Source organism: Carassius auratus, unplaced genomic scaffold (assembly GCF_003368295.1).
Source record: "Carassius auratus strain Wakin unplaced genomic scaffold, ASM336829v1 scaf_tig00042559, whole genome shotgun sequence".
Taxonomy (NCBI): domain Eukaryota; kingdom Metazoa; phylum Chordata; class Actinopteri; order Cypriniformes; family Cyprinidae; genus Carassius; species Carassius auratus.
In genome coordinates this window covers 1-16,090 of record NW_020526720.1, presented here as the reverse complement: position 1 = coordinate 16,090, position 16,090 = coordinate 1, and the positions used below count along the sequence as shown (strand labels likewise).

Sequence of the window (16,090 nt, the reverse complement as noted above, 5' to 3'; positions counted from 1 at the left end):
TCAAACACATTCAACTATATTGTCTTTGTCATATGTAAGTTAGTTCTATTCTAGAGAATCAGTGAGATTAATCTAAATAAATAAATAAATAAATAAATAATTCAAATTTTGAGAATAAGGGTATTTTTAATGTTTTTGAAAGATGCTCACCAAGGTTGCTTTATTTGTTGAAAAAAATATATTGTATATTATCTCTGTTTAAATTATATTTTGTTATATATATTTTTTTTTTAATCAGAGACAGATAATTTTTTAATTAATTAATTTATTATTATTATTATTAGTTTTTTATGTCATTACATTGTTAAGAGCGTAAGAAAAAAAAAACTATTTAAAAAAATATATATTTTATTAATATGTTATGGTATGTCCTCTGTAAGTGACAGCAGGACTCAATAAATAATAATAATAATAATAATAATAATAATGACACTAATGAAATTGAAAGGGCAAAAACAATAATTCATCGATACATTTTTAGGTTTCAGGATTTTTTTATTCCAACCTTTGTTTAAAGATGAATCTCAATTAATGAAAGATATAACATGATGATTTGATATACCATTTTGCTTTATGCAGTGTGTGTGTAAAATTGCCTGAAGAGGGTTTTCCTATTATATACAATGTGTGTCATATGTGCTACAATGTGTAAATATGGTGTATCTAGTTTGCATATTAATGTGTTCTTGGGGTAAAATGTAATGAAAAAAGAAGTGTAAAAATGGGAGTAATAATTGAAAAAAAAAATCATAATTTCTAATATTTCAAAGGATTATTGAAATATAATTTATTTCCCTATTAATTTGTTGTGTCTGGCAAAATACATAATAAACATGCTTTTAGTCCTGGTGTCCTCCATAGTGGACAATCAATGTCCCGTTTCATAACAGAAAGTCACAAAACATTTTCCTGAGATGTTGATTTTGGATAAGTAAAAAAAAAAAAAAAAATTCAGATTTATATTGTAATTATAAAATATTATCATATTTCCATAAGAGTGTTACATTCGATCACTAAATTAATGTCAGCCATTTTTAAAGACCAAGCAGAGGGAGTGGTCATGGGGAAACGTCCAAACTTAAAACTCAGAAAAATTCACTGAAATATAAAGAGGTTAATATGTTTTTATTCCAGGATTATTTGATGAAGTACATCAGGCCTATATTGTGCAGTGTTAGGGGATCTCTTGAGTCACAAAATTTATGAAGGTGATATATGTGAAACTATATATATAAAAAGAACATTGTTAATCCGACCATGATAGCACATGTACATCACGAAGACGTCTATTTGATGTCTGCAAGACGTATTTTTTTAGAGTGTGTGCTTATCTGCAATATGTCCATAGGATGTGTCCTTTCAGATGTAAAATAGACTTTTAGAAGAGAAACTGACATAGATCTATCAGATTTTTTAACAGACATCATGCAGAAATACCTCCGATTCACCCAAATGTTGTAAAAATTGGTCAAGCACAGTTGTCTGAACAAAATTTCATATTAAACCTTTTATTCTTTTAGTTCATCATTAATTACAAGGCGGGTTATTTACAGTTAGTGTAAATAGACACTCCATTAAAGAAAACCCCTGGACCGCACTCATTTTCAAAGCCTTTTGCTTTGACATGGCTTTCCCCATTTAATGCAGTTCAGTTGATTGGTTACAATCTGTATTGGGAAAAGGGCTATATAAAATGCGACTTGAGTTTCTGCAGATAAGGAATTAAATGCAGTACAAATAATTTTAATTGCACCTTACAAATATATACTTTTACGTAGATGGCACTGCCTTTGTTTGAACTGGATGCTGCACGTATGGTTTAAAGCAACGACTTACTACAAATTGAAACTGATTTGTAATGGGTGGACTATCAAGGCACATTGGGAAACACTTAATTGTGATGCAAGGAGAAGTAAAACGGTTCACTTTAACTTAACCAATTTGGAAATTAAAAGGTTTAGGTCACAGCATAAGGTGCATAGAAAATATCTAGTGTTCAAGTGGAAAGCTTTGGGTGGACACGTCGGTTGGCAGAAACTTATAGCATCATGGGCAATAAATTACTTATTTCAACTGCTTCAGGCCACCGGTTTCTTTAAAGAAAGAAAACTTGCCCACAAACTGAACTGCTCTAGAAAGAGAAGCGACAGTAGTACAACCAACTCCCCCACATTTACAGCACAAATCCAAATTGGTTCAGCTACACAAGATCAGAAACAAGAATAGGTTCTTCCATTTATTGAAAGCCAGCAATAAGTATTACCCCCCCCATTTATTGGGGTCCACCTAAAGTCTTCTGTCGCCCTTGAACCACTACAGGACCGAGGGAGGCCTTGCCTTCCCAATGAACACCTATTGAAAAAGGCAAATACCCAAGTCAAGTAGAGCATGTGAAGTGTCAGAAGCAATCTTAAAGCAGCTACCTACCCCCAATAGGAGCATCACGTCCCCCTTCAGGGCCACAAGTTGAGTCACAGCAAGCACAAACCTGGTGGTTCCCATCAGCAGCAAGCCACCTGCAACAAGAACAATCAGACACGGCAGCGTCATTGTGTTCTTAAGCAGCATGAACATACCCGTTGGAAAAGGAACAGGATTTGTGGAGAGCGTCACTGGGTGCAGAAGCAAGAGTGGCCTTCACGGTACAAGTTATGTAGATCTGCAAGAGACACCGGTAAGGGTTCACAAAACCAAAGCAGATGGGAAGAGGACGCGGATTCAGTCAATATAGTACGTACAGAAGGACTGGATCCTCCCTGGAACATGAAAGCCTCCAGCTGGAACCGGATCTTGTCTTCCTGGGTCCGAGGCAAGAAGTGGGAGCTGGAAGCCGTAGCCTTGGCATCCACAAGGCACCTGATAAAGAGTGGGTGACAATTCAATGAGTCTATAGCATCAAGTCAACAGACCTTACCCTAATTCTCAGGGACAAAGTGGGTAGAGCAGCTCAAGAAATGTGGGTCCATGCACCTGGACCCACATTTAACTGGGCGGTCACCATAGTTAACATCCTCCACATAATAAGGTCTAACTTCCTTACTGGAGAAAAATACCACATTGATCTGCCAGCTGCAGTCTTCATGTGATGGACTCCGCTAGCTTTTGCCTGCATCTAAGACTTGATGCCCAAACACAGGTTTACAACCAGTTGCCCACGTCATGGTTTATGGGTTTAACACTGTAGGAGTTCATAGATCAAACCAATTCCTAGCCAGAACAGATGACTGTGGGCAACATTAGCCATTAGAGTGCAACACAGGTCCAAGCTTCAACCTAAAATAGAACGGCCAGGGACTTCTGCCATACGCTTTAAATTTTAAGCTCACATACCATTTAGTATGACAAGATGAACATTGGGATATTCAACCATGCCAAGAGCACGTCGCTAGAGGAGCTAAACCTATGGTCACTTGACTCAACTTAATGCTCCAGAACCAAGTGCTCACTGAACAAACTTAATCAGTTCTAGAGAATCTAGTAACAGGACTTTACCCATGATTCTCAATGAGGGAATATCTCGGAACAGAAGTCACATCAGGTACTTGGGTGGCCACACAGCGGTCCACAAACACACGCAGGGGGACGTGGTTGTACACCTTCACAGATGCCTCAATATTAATAATGTCACCCAAGTAGTACACATTTGAAGGCCTCTGATTGGCCCAGTCATCTGCAAGAGGAAAGAACGGTTTAGGCACAGCCTCATTTCACAAGGCTTAAGATCTAAAGAAACTACACAAACCCAGCATGAGGTTCATGGAGAACACCAAAACGTCCTGGCCAACCTCCGTTGAAGCATAAGGAACCCAAGTTGGATTCAAAGCATCACTGCTCACATTATGGAGCCTGTCGTTCAAGGAGATACCAAAACAAATGGTCATCCAGTTGTAACACCACAAGAAACACTGCTTGAAGACATCCAGTCAGTCGCTTACCTTTGATAGTGGCATTGAAGGCCAACAACTGCACCCTCAGTACGGGTAATCGGCGTGCCAGCAAATGCCACAGGGGTGTAGGTAACAGCAAAGGTGTAGACTAGCTCATCCGCAGTCATCTGTAAGAGACGGAAGTGGTTACCAAATGGGTTCGGTTCAACTACACTGAAGGATCAAAAGTAGTTTTTAGTAGCCATGCCATAGAACTACTTTCAGTTCTCCAAATTAGATTTCAGAAACTGAAAAGGTTCTGTGGAGTTTTAACGTTCAACTAACAATTGACACCAATGAAGAAGCTTTGTTTTTATTGGTTAATTCAGTCAGACAAACGTTCTTACCATCAGCACACTATTGCAGTCCTGTAGTGCATATTCGAGGATGAGCACCCCAGAGGCAGAGTCCTCACCAACAACAGGACAGCCTCCCATAGACAAACCAGATGGCTGGATCAGTTGACCATTGCTGAACATATCCTTCTTTACCTCCACATGAACCCGGTCCTCACTGCATTGAACAGCCACACTACTGGGAGTCACAGGTTTCCTCAACTGGAAGTTCACCGCCAACTCACGTTGCACCTCTGGAACGACGGGAAACTTCCAGTCCAAAGGCTTGACTGGACCCTGCAACAGCTGCTTCTCCTGAAGACCAAGAGGCTCTTGCGCAAATTTTCTGTAGTCAAGACTCGGAAGCTGAGAAGCCTTTTGGAAAGGATTCAAGAACCCTTGAGAAGAAAGATCAGGAACTCTGGAAGCTGGAGCTGATTGCGGCTTTCTGCTGCTTGGACTTTGACGGTGTTTCAAACTTCCCAATGCACTCTTCAGATCAAAAGCCACAATCACAACCAACACTAACACACCTTGCAAGAACCCCATCCTAACAAACTTTGGCACAATGCTACAATACACATCAGTGTTGGCTTTGCTATTTAGTAGAGCTTTGAATTAATGTGGCTCCTCCCCTTTCAGCTTAATTGATTAACTTTGATTCTCCTCTGGGCTTGTAGAGTTTATTCATCCCCAATTTAGAAAAGTCAAGAACATCACTAACCAATAGAAAGCTAAATGTGAATCTGAGAACCTATTTTACAAACCACCCTTATGAAAGGAAAATATATTTACCAATATTTTTCTTAAAATATATTGTGATATATTTTAATATATTATTTTCCCTTTTTATTTTCTAATATTTGAATACATTTAATAATATATTGATGATACATTCTATAATATATTGCAAAATATACAAATGATTGCCGCTTTCAATATATTGCAATACATTGGAAAAATAAATATATATAAGAATATATGCCTAATATATTACATTATATTTTCCAATATACTGCAATATATTTTTGTTTCATAAGGGCAACTCCTAATGTTTATCTCATTAAAATGTTTACAAATGTATAAAACTGATTACAAGTTCAGATAAAAAGCACATAGAAAGGTTTGCAGAGATCAAATTGAAATGCATTGAATTAAATTTTTCCCAAGTGTATCCTGTGCAATATATGATACAGCTACTTTTTCATGAGTGTGTCTGTATTCACTTAAGATTTTAAAAAGCATATTTGGAAGAACGTGAATGTGCTTTCTTTCTTTCTTTTTCCAGAAGGGGAATACTGCTTAAAAAAATATATATATATATTATTAAAAGTATTCAAAGACTTCACCTGAGAACCTCAACTTTAAACTAACAGGCCAGTGATATATATATATATATATATATATATATATATATATTTTTTTTTTTTTTCTTTTTTTTTTCTGAGTATAAAAATGTATAAATCAGGTCAAGGTGGAGTTTGACTCCAGAAACAATTAAGGCAGCAGTAAGTACTGAATATGGAAACACAGCGCATAAAGAGCTGTGATTAAAGCCTGAGGAGCCGAGGGAAAAACAGTAAAATATTATTACCATTTAAAACAGCAAATTTTCTATGTGAATATCTGTTAAAGTGTAATGTATTTCTGTGATGCTCCGCTGTATTTTCAGCATCATTCCTCCAGTCTTCAGTGTCACATGATCTTTAGAAATCAGAATAATATGATGATTTACTGCTCAAGAAACATTTCTGATTATTATCATTGTTGAAAACATTTATGCTTCGCAATATTTTTGTGGAAACCTGATACGTTTTTATTTTTCAGGATTCTCGGATGAATAGAATGTTCAAAAGAACGGCATTTGTGTAGAATATAAATATTTTCTAGATAAATTGAATGTGTTCTTGCTGAATAAAAGTATCAAATAATAAAAAAAACGGTACTCTTAAAAGTCTATGCTTATAGGATTTACTTTGAAAGCATTTTCACTCAGAAACTGATATTAAATTTGACAAATAATTATGGAGAAACAGCAAGTAACACATTGATTTAAAAATGTCTGAAATAGTATTTTCTTTAAAAAAAAATTTAACTTAGTAGTTTCTTCTACATTAATTTAAATGTTTAAATCCTGATGTTTTCAAGATACAATTGTGTAATTTATTAGAAAATAGTTTCTAGATCAAATTTCTTTAGTGTACAGCACCCTTTCCCCATGTAACATTTAAATTTGAATGTTTTTTTTTTATCTTAAAATTAATTCAACCACTCATGTACATACAGTTTTTTTTTTTTTTTTGGTCCTTCATTGACAAGCTTCTTTAAAAGTACAGTTTTATCAGAGGAATAGCTCACCCAGAAATTAACAATTGCTCTCACCTTCAGGCCACCCGAGATGTAGATGGATTTGTTTCTTCATCAGATTTGGAGAAATGTTGCATTGCATCAGTGTCTCATCAACGGATGCTCTTCAGTGGATGGGTGCCGTCAGAATGAGAGTCCAAACAGCTGATAAAAACATCACAATAATACACAGCACTCCAGTCCAGCAGTTAACATCTTAAGAACACAAAAGCTGTATATTTATAAGAAACAAATTCATCATTAAGCCATTTTTAACTTCTAACCATTGCTTCTTGCCAGGGGCGGATCTACCGGGGTGGCCACCCTAATGCCACCCTAAAAGAAAGCCTTGCCACCCCTGCTGCCACCCCAGTTGGCAGCAACGAATTACATGTTATGGCCAATTTGAAAATTTACGAGTGCGAATCTTTCGTGATGCATGATCATGCTCCTAACTCTTGAACTGACTCAAATGATTCGAGAACCCAATTCGAACTCCCGAACTGACTCAAATGATTTGCGATCCCCAAACTGACTCAAATGATTCGCGAACCCGCTCCGAACTCCCGAACTGACTCAAATGATTCGCGAACCCCAAACTGACTCAAATGATTCGCGAACCCGCTCCGAACTCCCAAACTGACTCACATGATCCGCGAAGTCGCTCCGAACTCCCGAACTGACTCAAATTATTCGCGAACCCCAAACTGACTCAAATGATTCGCGAATCCGCTCCGAACTCCCAAACTGACTCACATGATCCGCGAAGTCGCTCCGAACTCCCGAACTGACTCAAATGATTCGCGAACCCCAAACTGACTCAAATGATTCGCGAATCCGCTTCGAACTCTCGAACTGACTCAAATGATTTGCGATCCCCAAACTGACTCAAATGATTCGCGAACCCGCTCCGAACTCCCGAACTGACTCAAATGATTTGCGAATTCGCTCCGAACTCCCGAACTGACTCAAATGATTTGCAATCCCCAAACTGACTCAAATGATTCGCGAACCCGCTCCGAACTCCCAAACTGACTCACATGATCCGCGAAGTCGCTCCGAACTCCCGAACTGATTCAAATGATTCGCGATCCCCAAACTGACTCAAATGATTCGCGAACCCGATCCGAACTCCCGAACTGACTCAAATGATTCGCGAACCCCAAACTGACTCAAATGATTCGCGAACCCGCTCCGAACTCCCAAACTGATTCAAATGATTTGCGATCCCCAAACTGACTCAAATGATTCGCGAACCCGCTCCGAACTCCCGAACTGACTCAATCTGCCCAGGGCACCAACACCCTGAAGGGGGCACCTCCATCCCAGTCGCTCCAAAAAACGTCAGTAGCATTTGAGGACCTATAGTCATAAAAAACAACTGTAATTGTTCATGTAGGTGTCAGCTATAATGCACAATTGAATTAAATGTTTGATATTTATTAAAATAATCTGTAAATCATATGTAGATTATGCTATTTGCTTAGTAAAATGTACTTAAAAGATATACTAAAACATTATTTTAAAGGAAGTTTTCATAGAAGTTTTAATTTAAACTTGCCAAAACAATAACACCATATTTTTCAAAAACAATTTCTAAAAGTACATTTGTATTTGTGTGTATAATGTTTATTTATTTATTATTATTGTCAGATAATAAAACCTATGCTTCAGGACCATATTCATATAACATCTAAGGCTAAATGTAGCTCTTGACTGGTTGAGTTAGATGGTGATTAACACTGAACTGTAGAAAATCAGTTGAGTCTCCCCAGCTGGAAATGTCATTGGCTGTTAAAGTCTTGTGTTTCTTATAATAAATTGACATATTGATAACACTGAACCTTTTATAATGCTCTTAATGACATGTTGATGCATACTGTATGCATTAGTGAGTGTGAGGTGCTTATGGTCACTTATTCCTTATATGAACTGTTTCAAATGCAAGACATTGATTGCATGAGATTAAGTTTGTAAATGATAGCCTGTGTCCTTTTGTAGTGTGCACATATATTTATCATCAATCTGTGATAACTGTGACTAAATTCATTATATATACGTCTGCAATATGTTGCCACCCCTCAAAAATTCCTGCCCCCTTCTCGCCACCCCATCATTATTTTTCTAGATCCGCCCCTGCTTCTTGCTAAAGTCCTCAATCCATAATAACACTTCCTCCAGTGAAAAAGTGTTCTGGTCTGAATCAGGAGAGAAATCTGCACAGATCAAGCACCATTTAAATAGTCCAAAACAGCTCTGAACAAATAAATAAGTGGATATTGATGTGAGAGATAGATTATTTCACTGGAGGAAGTGTTGTTATGAATTATGGACTAGATGTTTAGCAAGAAGCAATGGTTTGAAGTTAATATCATCTTAATGCTGGATGTGTTTCAGGTTTTGTCTTCTCCAGATGTTCACTGATGGACTGGAGTGCTGTGGATTATTGGGATGTTTTTATCAGACTCTCATTCTGACGGCACCCATTCACTGCAGAGCATCCATTGATGAGACACTGATGCAACATTTCTCAGAATCTGTTCAGATCAAGAAACAAAGAATTATAGTGTTTTTAAAACCTTTTTTTAAGCTTTCAGGTTTTGCATTACTTTACTAAAGTAATGTCTAGAAGCACAGAATGACCCACATCAGTGGTTTAATCAGCTTGATGTTTCACTGATGTACAGTGGTGTGTAATAGTGGCTGTAAAGGTTGTGATGTTCACTCAGTGTCTGTGTGCATCTTCTGTGAATCATATGTTAATGCTCATGTTTGCCGCTGGCGCCGTGTGAGGATTTCAACAGGGCAGTCATGTGCAATGGCACAAAAACAGAACATTTCATTTCTAGTGAATGAACAAACACACCTGTGAAAACACTGAGATGAGCCTTGAATGAAGAGATCTGCTGTTGTGCCCTATAAAATAAGTCACTTGTACAATTTAGTACCATGTTTTTAATTATGCTGACATGATCGCTTTCTGTCATGAATTCAATGTTCAAAAAAGCGGTACGATTTGGAATTATTGAGTCTCTTCTGCTCAAAAAGACTGCATTTATTTGATAAAAAAAACTGCAAAATATTATCATCATTTAATCATTTAATCATCCTTTTTTTCTGTCATCAATAATTTTTGTTAATATTTTGATTCAAATTTTTTGATTGAAGTAGATTTTCGTGAAACGTTGCATTGTTCAACAAACTGAAAATAAGTCCAGCCTAGATTTATTTTTATTTGTTTTAGTAATTTTGTGTTTTGTCATTTTTATTATATATTTTTATGTCTATAAAGTTTTTATGGAGTTTTAGTTTTTAGTTCTAGTTTATTTCAATAGTTCAATACTTAAACTAAACGGAAATGGGAAATGTTTAATAAGCTGAAATAAAATGTTGATTTCATGTAATGGAAATGTTTGTTTTAGTTAAATAATAACTAATTAAATAATTGTGCTGCTTAAAATGCATCACAGTTTTGACAAAAATATATATTTTTATATTCTTTTGTAACCTTGTAAATGTTTTTACTGCCATTTTTTTATCAATTTAATGCATACTGATTAAAATAATTCATTTTATAATTTTTTTTTTCTTTTTTAAAGTTTTAATCAGTAGTAAATAAAGCAGTACGTGATATTAAAACAGCATTTCCATCAATTTATTTATTTTTTTTCCATAAGGATATTCATCAGGATGTGGAGCAGTATGGCCATCAGCAATCGACCGAAGGGAAACAAGTGCCTCTTTCTGACCAGCAGATCGATAACGTCAATGAAAAGTAAAGTCATTTCAGAGGTGGAACAACTTCATGCATTTTGATAAAAGATTTCAGGTAAGAAGGAATTACTCTTAGTACTCTCAGTCACAATAAAACCAGGAAAGCCAATTAAGAAATCAATTTGAATGCATAATTAATTTGAAATCTATGAAATCCATATTTTCCATATTCATATCCACACTTTAATAAAAACAAATATATAAAAATTAATACATCTGATTAGTGATTCAAAACAGAATAAAATAAAATAAAATAAAATAAAAATAAAATAAAATAAAATAAAATAAACTTTAACTGAAATAAAATAAATAAATATATATATACATACATATATATATTTTATTTTGGCTAGTTACCAAGATTATAATATATATATATATTATATATATATATATATATATATATATATATATATATATATATATATATATATATATATATATATATCAGGGTAAATCAACTTAATTACTGTAATTCTGATAATATTAAGTTTCTGCTGGTAAAACTAATTTCTTTCATTGTATTAACATAATTTTTTGTTTCTATAAACTCAAAACTTTAAAGCAACTGGGTTATCTTACTTTAAGTTAAAACCAACAAAAAAAAATTGAAGACAAAATTTTTACAATTAATTTTCAGTTTCTTTAACTAAAATAACTAAAATTAATATTGAAGTAACACATATTTTTTAACAAATAATTATAGATATTTATAAAAACAAAACTAAAATGACAAAATAGTAATAAATTACCAAATTTGAACAAACTGCAACATAATAATAATAATAAAAATATTTAATAAATATTTAAAATTAATACATTCGATTTGCATTTAAAAAAGTAACAAAGAATATACCAAAATAACCTAATTCAGTCTCCCTGTGTGTTTTTTTTTTTTTTTTTACTTATGAATATGAATATAGTCAAACTGCAGTTGTGCACCTGATGTGGTTTTTCTGTCCAGATGAGAACTGCTGTTTCATTAAATCTAAATGAGTGCATGGACTCAGGTGTAGGTAATCTTCATCCCATCCTGTTTAGACAAAAACATGGCACAGAGAACACAAAACACGAGCCCTGTCTGAAAACGCCTCTATTTTGTTAATTTTGTTTTTATTAATGGCTTTTCTAGGTCTGACTTATTTTTGAAGTGTTTTTAGGTCAGGTAATTAGTATTAAATGTGTCCTGCCTAGATTTGAGTACATTTAGCTTTTTAAAAACACTGAAATTGTATGTTGTGAGGATTTGAGGTTTGGAAATGGCAAGTCTAGCGCACAATGATTTCCCAAAGGCTGTTCTGTTTCAGCTCGCGTGGTCGTCTTCATACATAATGCATCAGACTCCAGTCCCTCTGTTTTAAAGGCTTTTCTATGTCCCCTACACACTACGCTTAGATCACACACATGTGTCACAGCATGCTTCATCAGAGGAACAAATCCCACATCATTACAGAATGAATAATGCAAATTTAAGAGTTTAAACCAACTGCATTTGCATATGCATTATTATATGCACATGATGGCTGCTTCTTGCTTTGAGAAATAGATAAATAATTCAGTTTCCTAAATTTGGGGTTGGTAAGATTTTTTTACATTTTGAAAGTGACCTATAATCATCAAGGCTGCATTTGTTTAAACCAAAAAAATACAGTAAAACAAATACAGCACCCTAGCAATAACTATCATCACATCATATACAAACAGAAACTTAAAGGTCTTCACATCAACCTGTCAAAATAAAAGTTCAGTTTAACTTGAAGAAACTGTAACAGAAATGTTCATTAACCCTCTGGTATTGTTCTGTCATTTTAGACCAAAAAATAAATACATTTTGTTTTGTTTTTTGACATTTTAAGAACCGCTACATTGGTGTGATACAAAACTTGCTGACTAAAAAAATATATAATTTAAATAAAATAAATTAATTGACTTGATTTTAAAAAGCTAAATAGTCGTAAAAAAGTAAATACAAAATACATAATAAGTTACACCTGTGTTTTTCACGGTCAAAAAGGAATAGGAAATAAGCAAAAAAAGAAAAAAAAATTGTTGACACCAAAATATCAAGAGTGAAAAACAGCCCCCCCCCCCAATTCCCAACTAGTGTGCGTGACTGTACACAGCATGCTTTTACAAATACATTAAATAAAATCAATGATTTATCCATCATGGAGTAAAAACACAGACAGCAAGGAGAGGATGGCACTCTAAAACTTCAATACAAAACACACACACACACACACACACACACAACAACAACAACAACACTATTCTACAAACACAAAAACTAACTGGTGTGGCTGTTACAAAATGGCAAAACTGAGTCAGAAGCCTCAATAGCCGTGTTTCCACTAGCGAGCTAGGACCGGGCGTGCTAGTGCGTGCCAGGGCCAGTCGCGTTTCCACTGTCACTTCCGGGGCTTGATCGTGCCTCGCCGGGTCTTCCTCGGGGCCAACGGCCAGGTTTTTCGGCCCGACGAAAACCTTGGGCCAAAGCGGGCCAGCTGGGGCTAGAGGAGGGGTTACGAACAAAGGCGGAGTTTCTCCGTGTCTAGAGAGCGTCAGCGCGGATCATTTCAGAAAGATAACAGCTTTAACACCAGCATTAAAGACGTTTTAAAATAAGTTGAGCTCAAAACTCACTCTTAGTCAGCAGCAAGTGTTTGAAATAACTTGATCCGATGTGGATTATAATCATTAAACAAGGCAGAAATATTTATAAGCGATTTAAAAGACTATCACGCCAAACATTAACGTTATATAGTAAACATGGTAAAAATGACCGCTTGGATAAATCAGACGTCAGCTTCTTATTCTCTATCACATTTATTAAGTAACATTGTATCTGTCGTTTCGTGAGTTTAGCTCCACGTTGCATATCATCAAAATATAATAATGATTTTTGTTTGGGAGCTTTTATAAAAATAGAGAGTCTGCGCTGAAGGATCATTTCGAAAGATAACAGCTATAACACCAGCATTTAAACACTTTTTTTTTAAATAAGTCGAGCTCAAAACTCTCTTTCAGTCAGCAGTGAGTGTTTGAAATAACTTGATCCAAATGTGGATATAAGCACTAAACAAGGCAGAAATATTTATAAGTGATGAAAAAGATATGCACGCTAACATGTTACCATAGTAAACATGGTAAAATATGACCGCTTGAAGAAATTACGTCAGCTTCTTATTCTCTATCACAATCGTGCATTTATTAAGTAACTTATATTATCTGTCACAAGCCTCGTCTCGAGAGTTTTTCTCACGTTGCCTATCATAAAAGAATATAGCCTAATAATGTTTTTTGTTCGGGAGCTTCATTCTAAATGTGACGGCTGTGGCTAATAAACAGAAACAGACTCGACTGAATAAGCAGGCTATTTTCATGAGCGTTAAAAAATAAATAAATAAAATAGAAATAAGTGTATTTATGTGTGAATTATTTTGAGTCCTGATAAATTAAAACAATATGATCAATGTATCACTTATTCTATAGTTAAAACATCGATGCTTTTGAATTTGAATATAGCTATACAAAGCATTCAAACAAACTGCCGCTTTATCATCTTCGTTTTGTTATCGCGCATGTTCCAGTGACTTATTTCTTAGTTTTCTGATAACTTCTCTTTGTTGGTGAAATACATGAGGTTGCATGACGTTGTTCTGAGAGGCGTGTAAAGGGCGTGTTTTAGTGACGTGCAGCGGTGCTTCAAGCTCCACTGTGGAAACCCTCCACTACTCTGGCCTCGTGCTACTGGCCCGGGGCTATGAGCCCCACCCGACCCGCTTTAAGCCCTGGCTCGCACTGGCCCGACAGTGGAAATGCCGGCTAATAAGAGGTTTAAATCAGATTGATCAGATTACTTATTATTATTTTTTATATAATTATTATTGCTTCAACTCTTGTAACACCCTCATTTGGTTGATAACACATTACAAAGAGACTTATAGAAATCAAGTGTGCTCAATATATCTGCCATAAAGGCGTAGTAGTGACCCAGTCTACTTTTGCGCTTTATCATATTCCAACAACATCTATACTTTTTTTTTTTCAGTAATTAACAATATTTGTAACTTTTGAAATAATTTTTATAGTTAAAGGAACACTCCACCGTTTTTTGAAATAGGGCTTATTCACATTATTCACGCCGGTATGTTGACGGAAGTCGTGGGATTTCATGTGTTGCGTGATATCTCTGCGCCGAAGTAGCAAGTGCTTCGCCTTTGCTTCCCCATAATATAGTCCCAAGTCAAATATCTGCGTAGGAAATCGCCTAGTGTTAATCTGGATCGCTATTTGTACTCGTGTGAATACACAGGCCACAAGGTAATTAGGTGGGTTTTTTTTGATCACTTTTACTCAGGCCATGCTAGCTGGCAACAAAGGATCCATTCATTGTGCTAAGCTAAGCTAACGCCGACCCCAGTCAAACTAAAACAATGCATGCGCTGACACAAAAATGCATTTGCCCACCTAATCTAAATGTAGGAAATAATGTGAAAAAGCCCTATTCAAAAAACGGTGGAGTGTTCCTTTAAGGTTAAAATGAAAAAAAAAAGCTATATTTTGGCTTTTGTGGCTTTTATTTATTGTAACGCTCTTGGTTCGTCATCCACATTCAACACAATGGCAGACTACACAGAAAACTGGATATTCAGCCTCTCGCTGCACGACAGAACATTTTAGATCAAAAGAGAAACCCTGCTTTGTTGTTGTTAGTATTATGGCTGGAGATCTTACACTAGAAAGTGTGAAATGATTGTTCAGAGCTGATGTTTGTGACGGGGCCGCTGAGAAGCACATCATCTCTCTGTCCCCGTGTGATGTTTGCTAATGTTGGAGCTCCTGCTGACCGAAACAAACACTCTGAACGGACAGAAGACAGATCTGTGATGAGAAGAGCGTCCACTTTTACACAATGCAGTCTTCAGTGTTTTTTAGGCACTTTAGATGAGCTGGTTAACTACAACTAAAACTAATTTTTGATACTTGAAATAACTTTTAAATGAAAAGTGAATTTGTGCCCTTACTAGAATATAATAATTTATAGTTATTAAGATAAAAAAATAAAATCGTACAAATGATGAAAGCACACAATAAATTGTGATTTTGACAAAATCAAAAAACAAACAAACAAAAAAAACTATAAGTAAAAAGTATATAATTTTTTTAAAGTATTTCAAAATGTATCTACTTTTGCATTTATATTAATGCACATAATGAGTTTTTTTGATACATTTCAAGCCCATCTAATGTTATTTTAATATTGAGATACTTTTAGTTTTTAGTAATCATTTGAATTCTTTTTTTCATTTAAACTCTTTAAACAGTTGTGTATTTTTTATCATTAAGATTTTTTTAAATGTCTATAAATTTCTATACCATTTAATTTATTTTAGATGTGCTTTCACTATAATTTTTTTTATTATTATTTTAAAAATGATACAATTTCCAATAAAAATATTTGAAGCATTCTTAAATCAAGATATATTTACTTGAGAAGCAAAATTACTAAACTTAAAATTAAGAGTTTATGCTTAAAACAAAATTAAGAAAAATCCAATACTTGAGCAGGTATTTTTCTTGTTTAATGCAAAAACTCTCACAACCTATTTTACCTTAATACTCGTATATATTTTTGAATGATTTTATCATTTTAAAAGTTCCTCTATAAGAAGGTTGATCAAAAATTCACGTTGAGTTTGCCTAAAA

At 35.0% G+C, this 16,090-nt stretch overlaps 1 protein-coding gene across 2 annotated transcripts; it reads right to left on the bottom strand.

The window, feature by feature from the left end:
• Positions 1-2,223: 2,223 nt before the first annotated feature.
• Positions 2,224-4,850, bottom strand: LOC113085855 (zona pellucida sperm-binding protein 3-like). 2 transcript variants are annotated; one of them, XM_026255289.1, is made up of 8 exons: positions 4,274-4,850; positions 3,936-4,054; positions 3,743-3,846; positions 3,493-3,670; positions 2,739-2,856; positions 2,577-2,659; positions 2,428-2,516; positions 2,224-2,355 (listed from the first exon to the last, which is right to left on the bottom strand). In XM_026255289.1, the coding sequence occupies exons 1-8, from the start codon at positions 4,808-4,810 to the stop codon at positions 2,273-2,275; spliced, it is 1,311 nt and encodes a 436-aa protein (XP_026111074.1). In that variant the 5' UTR covers positions 4,811-4,850; the 3' UTR covers positions 2,224-2,272. The 2 variants fall into 2 exon arrangements, with proteins under 2 accessions (XP_026111074.1, XP_026111075.1); XM_026255290.1 differs by having other exon boundaries at positions 2,224-2,352.
• Between the last annotated feature and the right edge of the window lie 11,240 nt (positions 4,851-16,090).

What these genes read in the sequence shown, in the direction of transcription:
- LOC113085855 (XM_026255289.1), bottom strand. Translation starts at nt 4,810, where the DNA reads ATGGGGTTCTTGCAAGGTGTGTTAGTGTTGGTTGTGATTGTGGCTTTT. An exon ending in TCCCTCATTGAGAATCATGG is followed by an intron (nt 2,857 to 3,492) that starts GTAAAGTCCTGT and finishes ACTCTTTATCAG; the next exon opens with GTGCCTTGTGGATGCCAAGG. An exon ending in TCCTGTTCCTTTTCCAACGG is followed by an intron (nt 2,517 to 2,576) that starts GTATGTTCATGC and finishes TTCTTGTTGCAG; the next exon opens with GTGGCTTGCTGCTGATGGGA.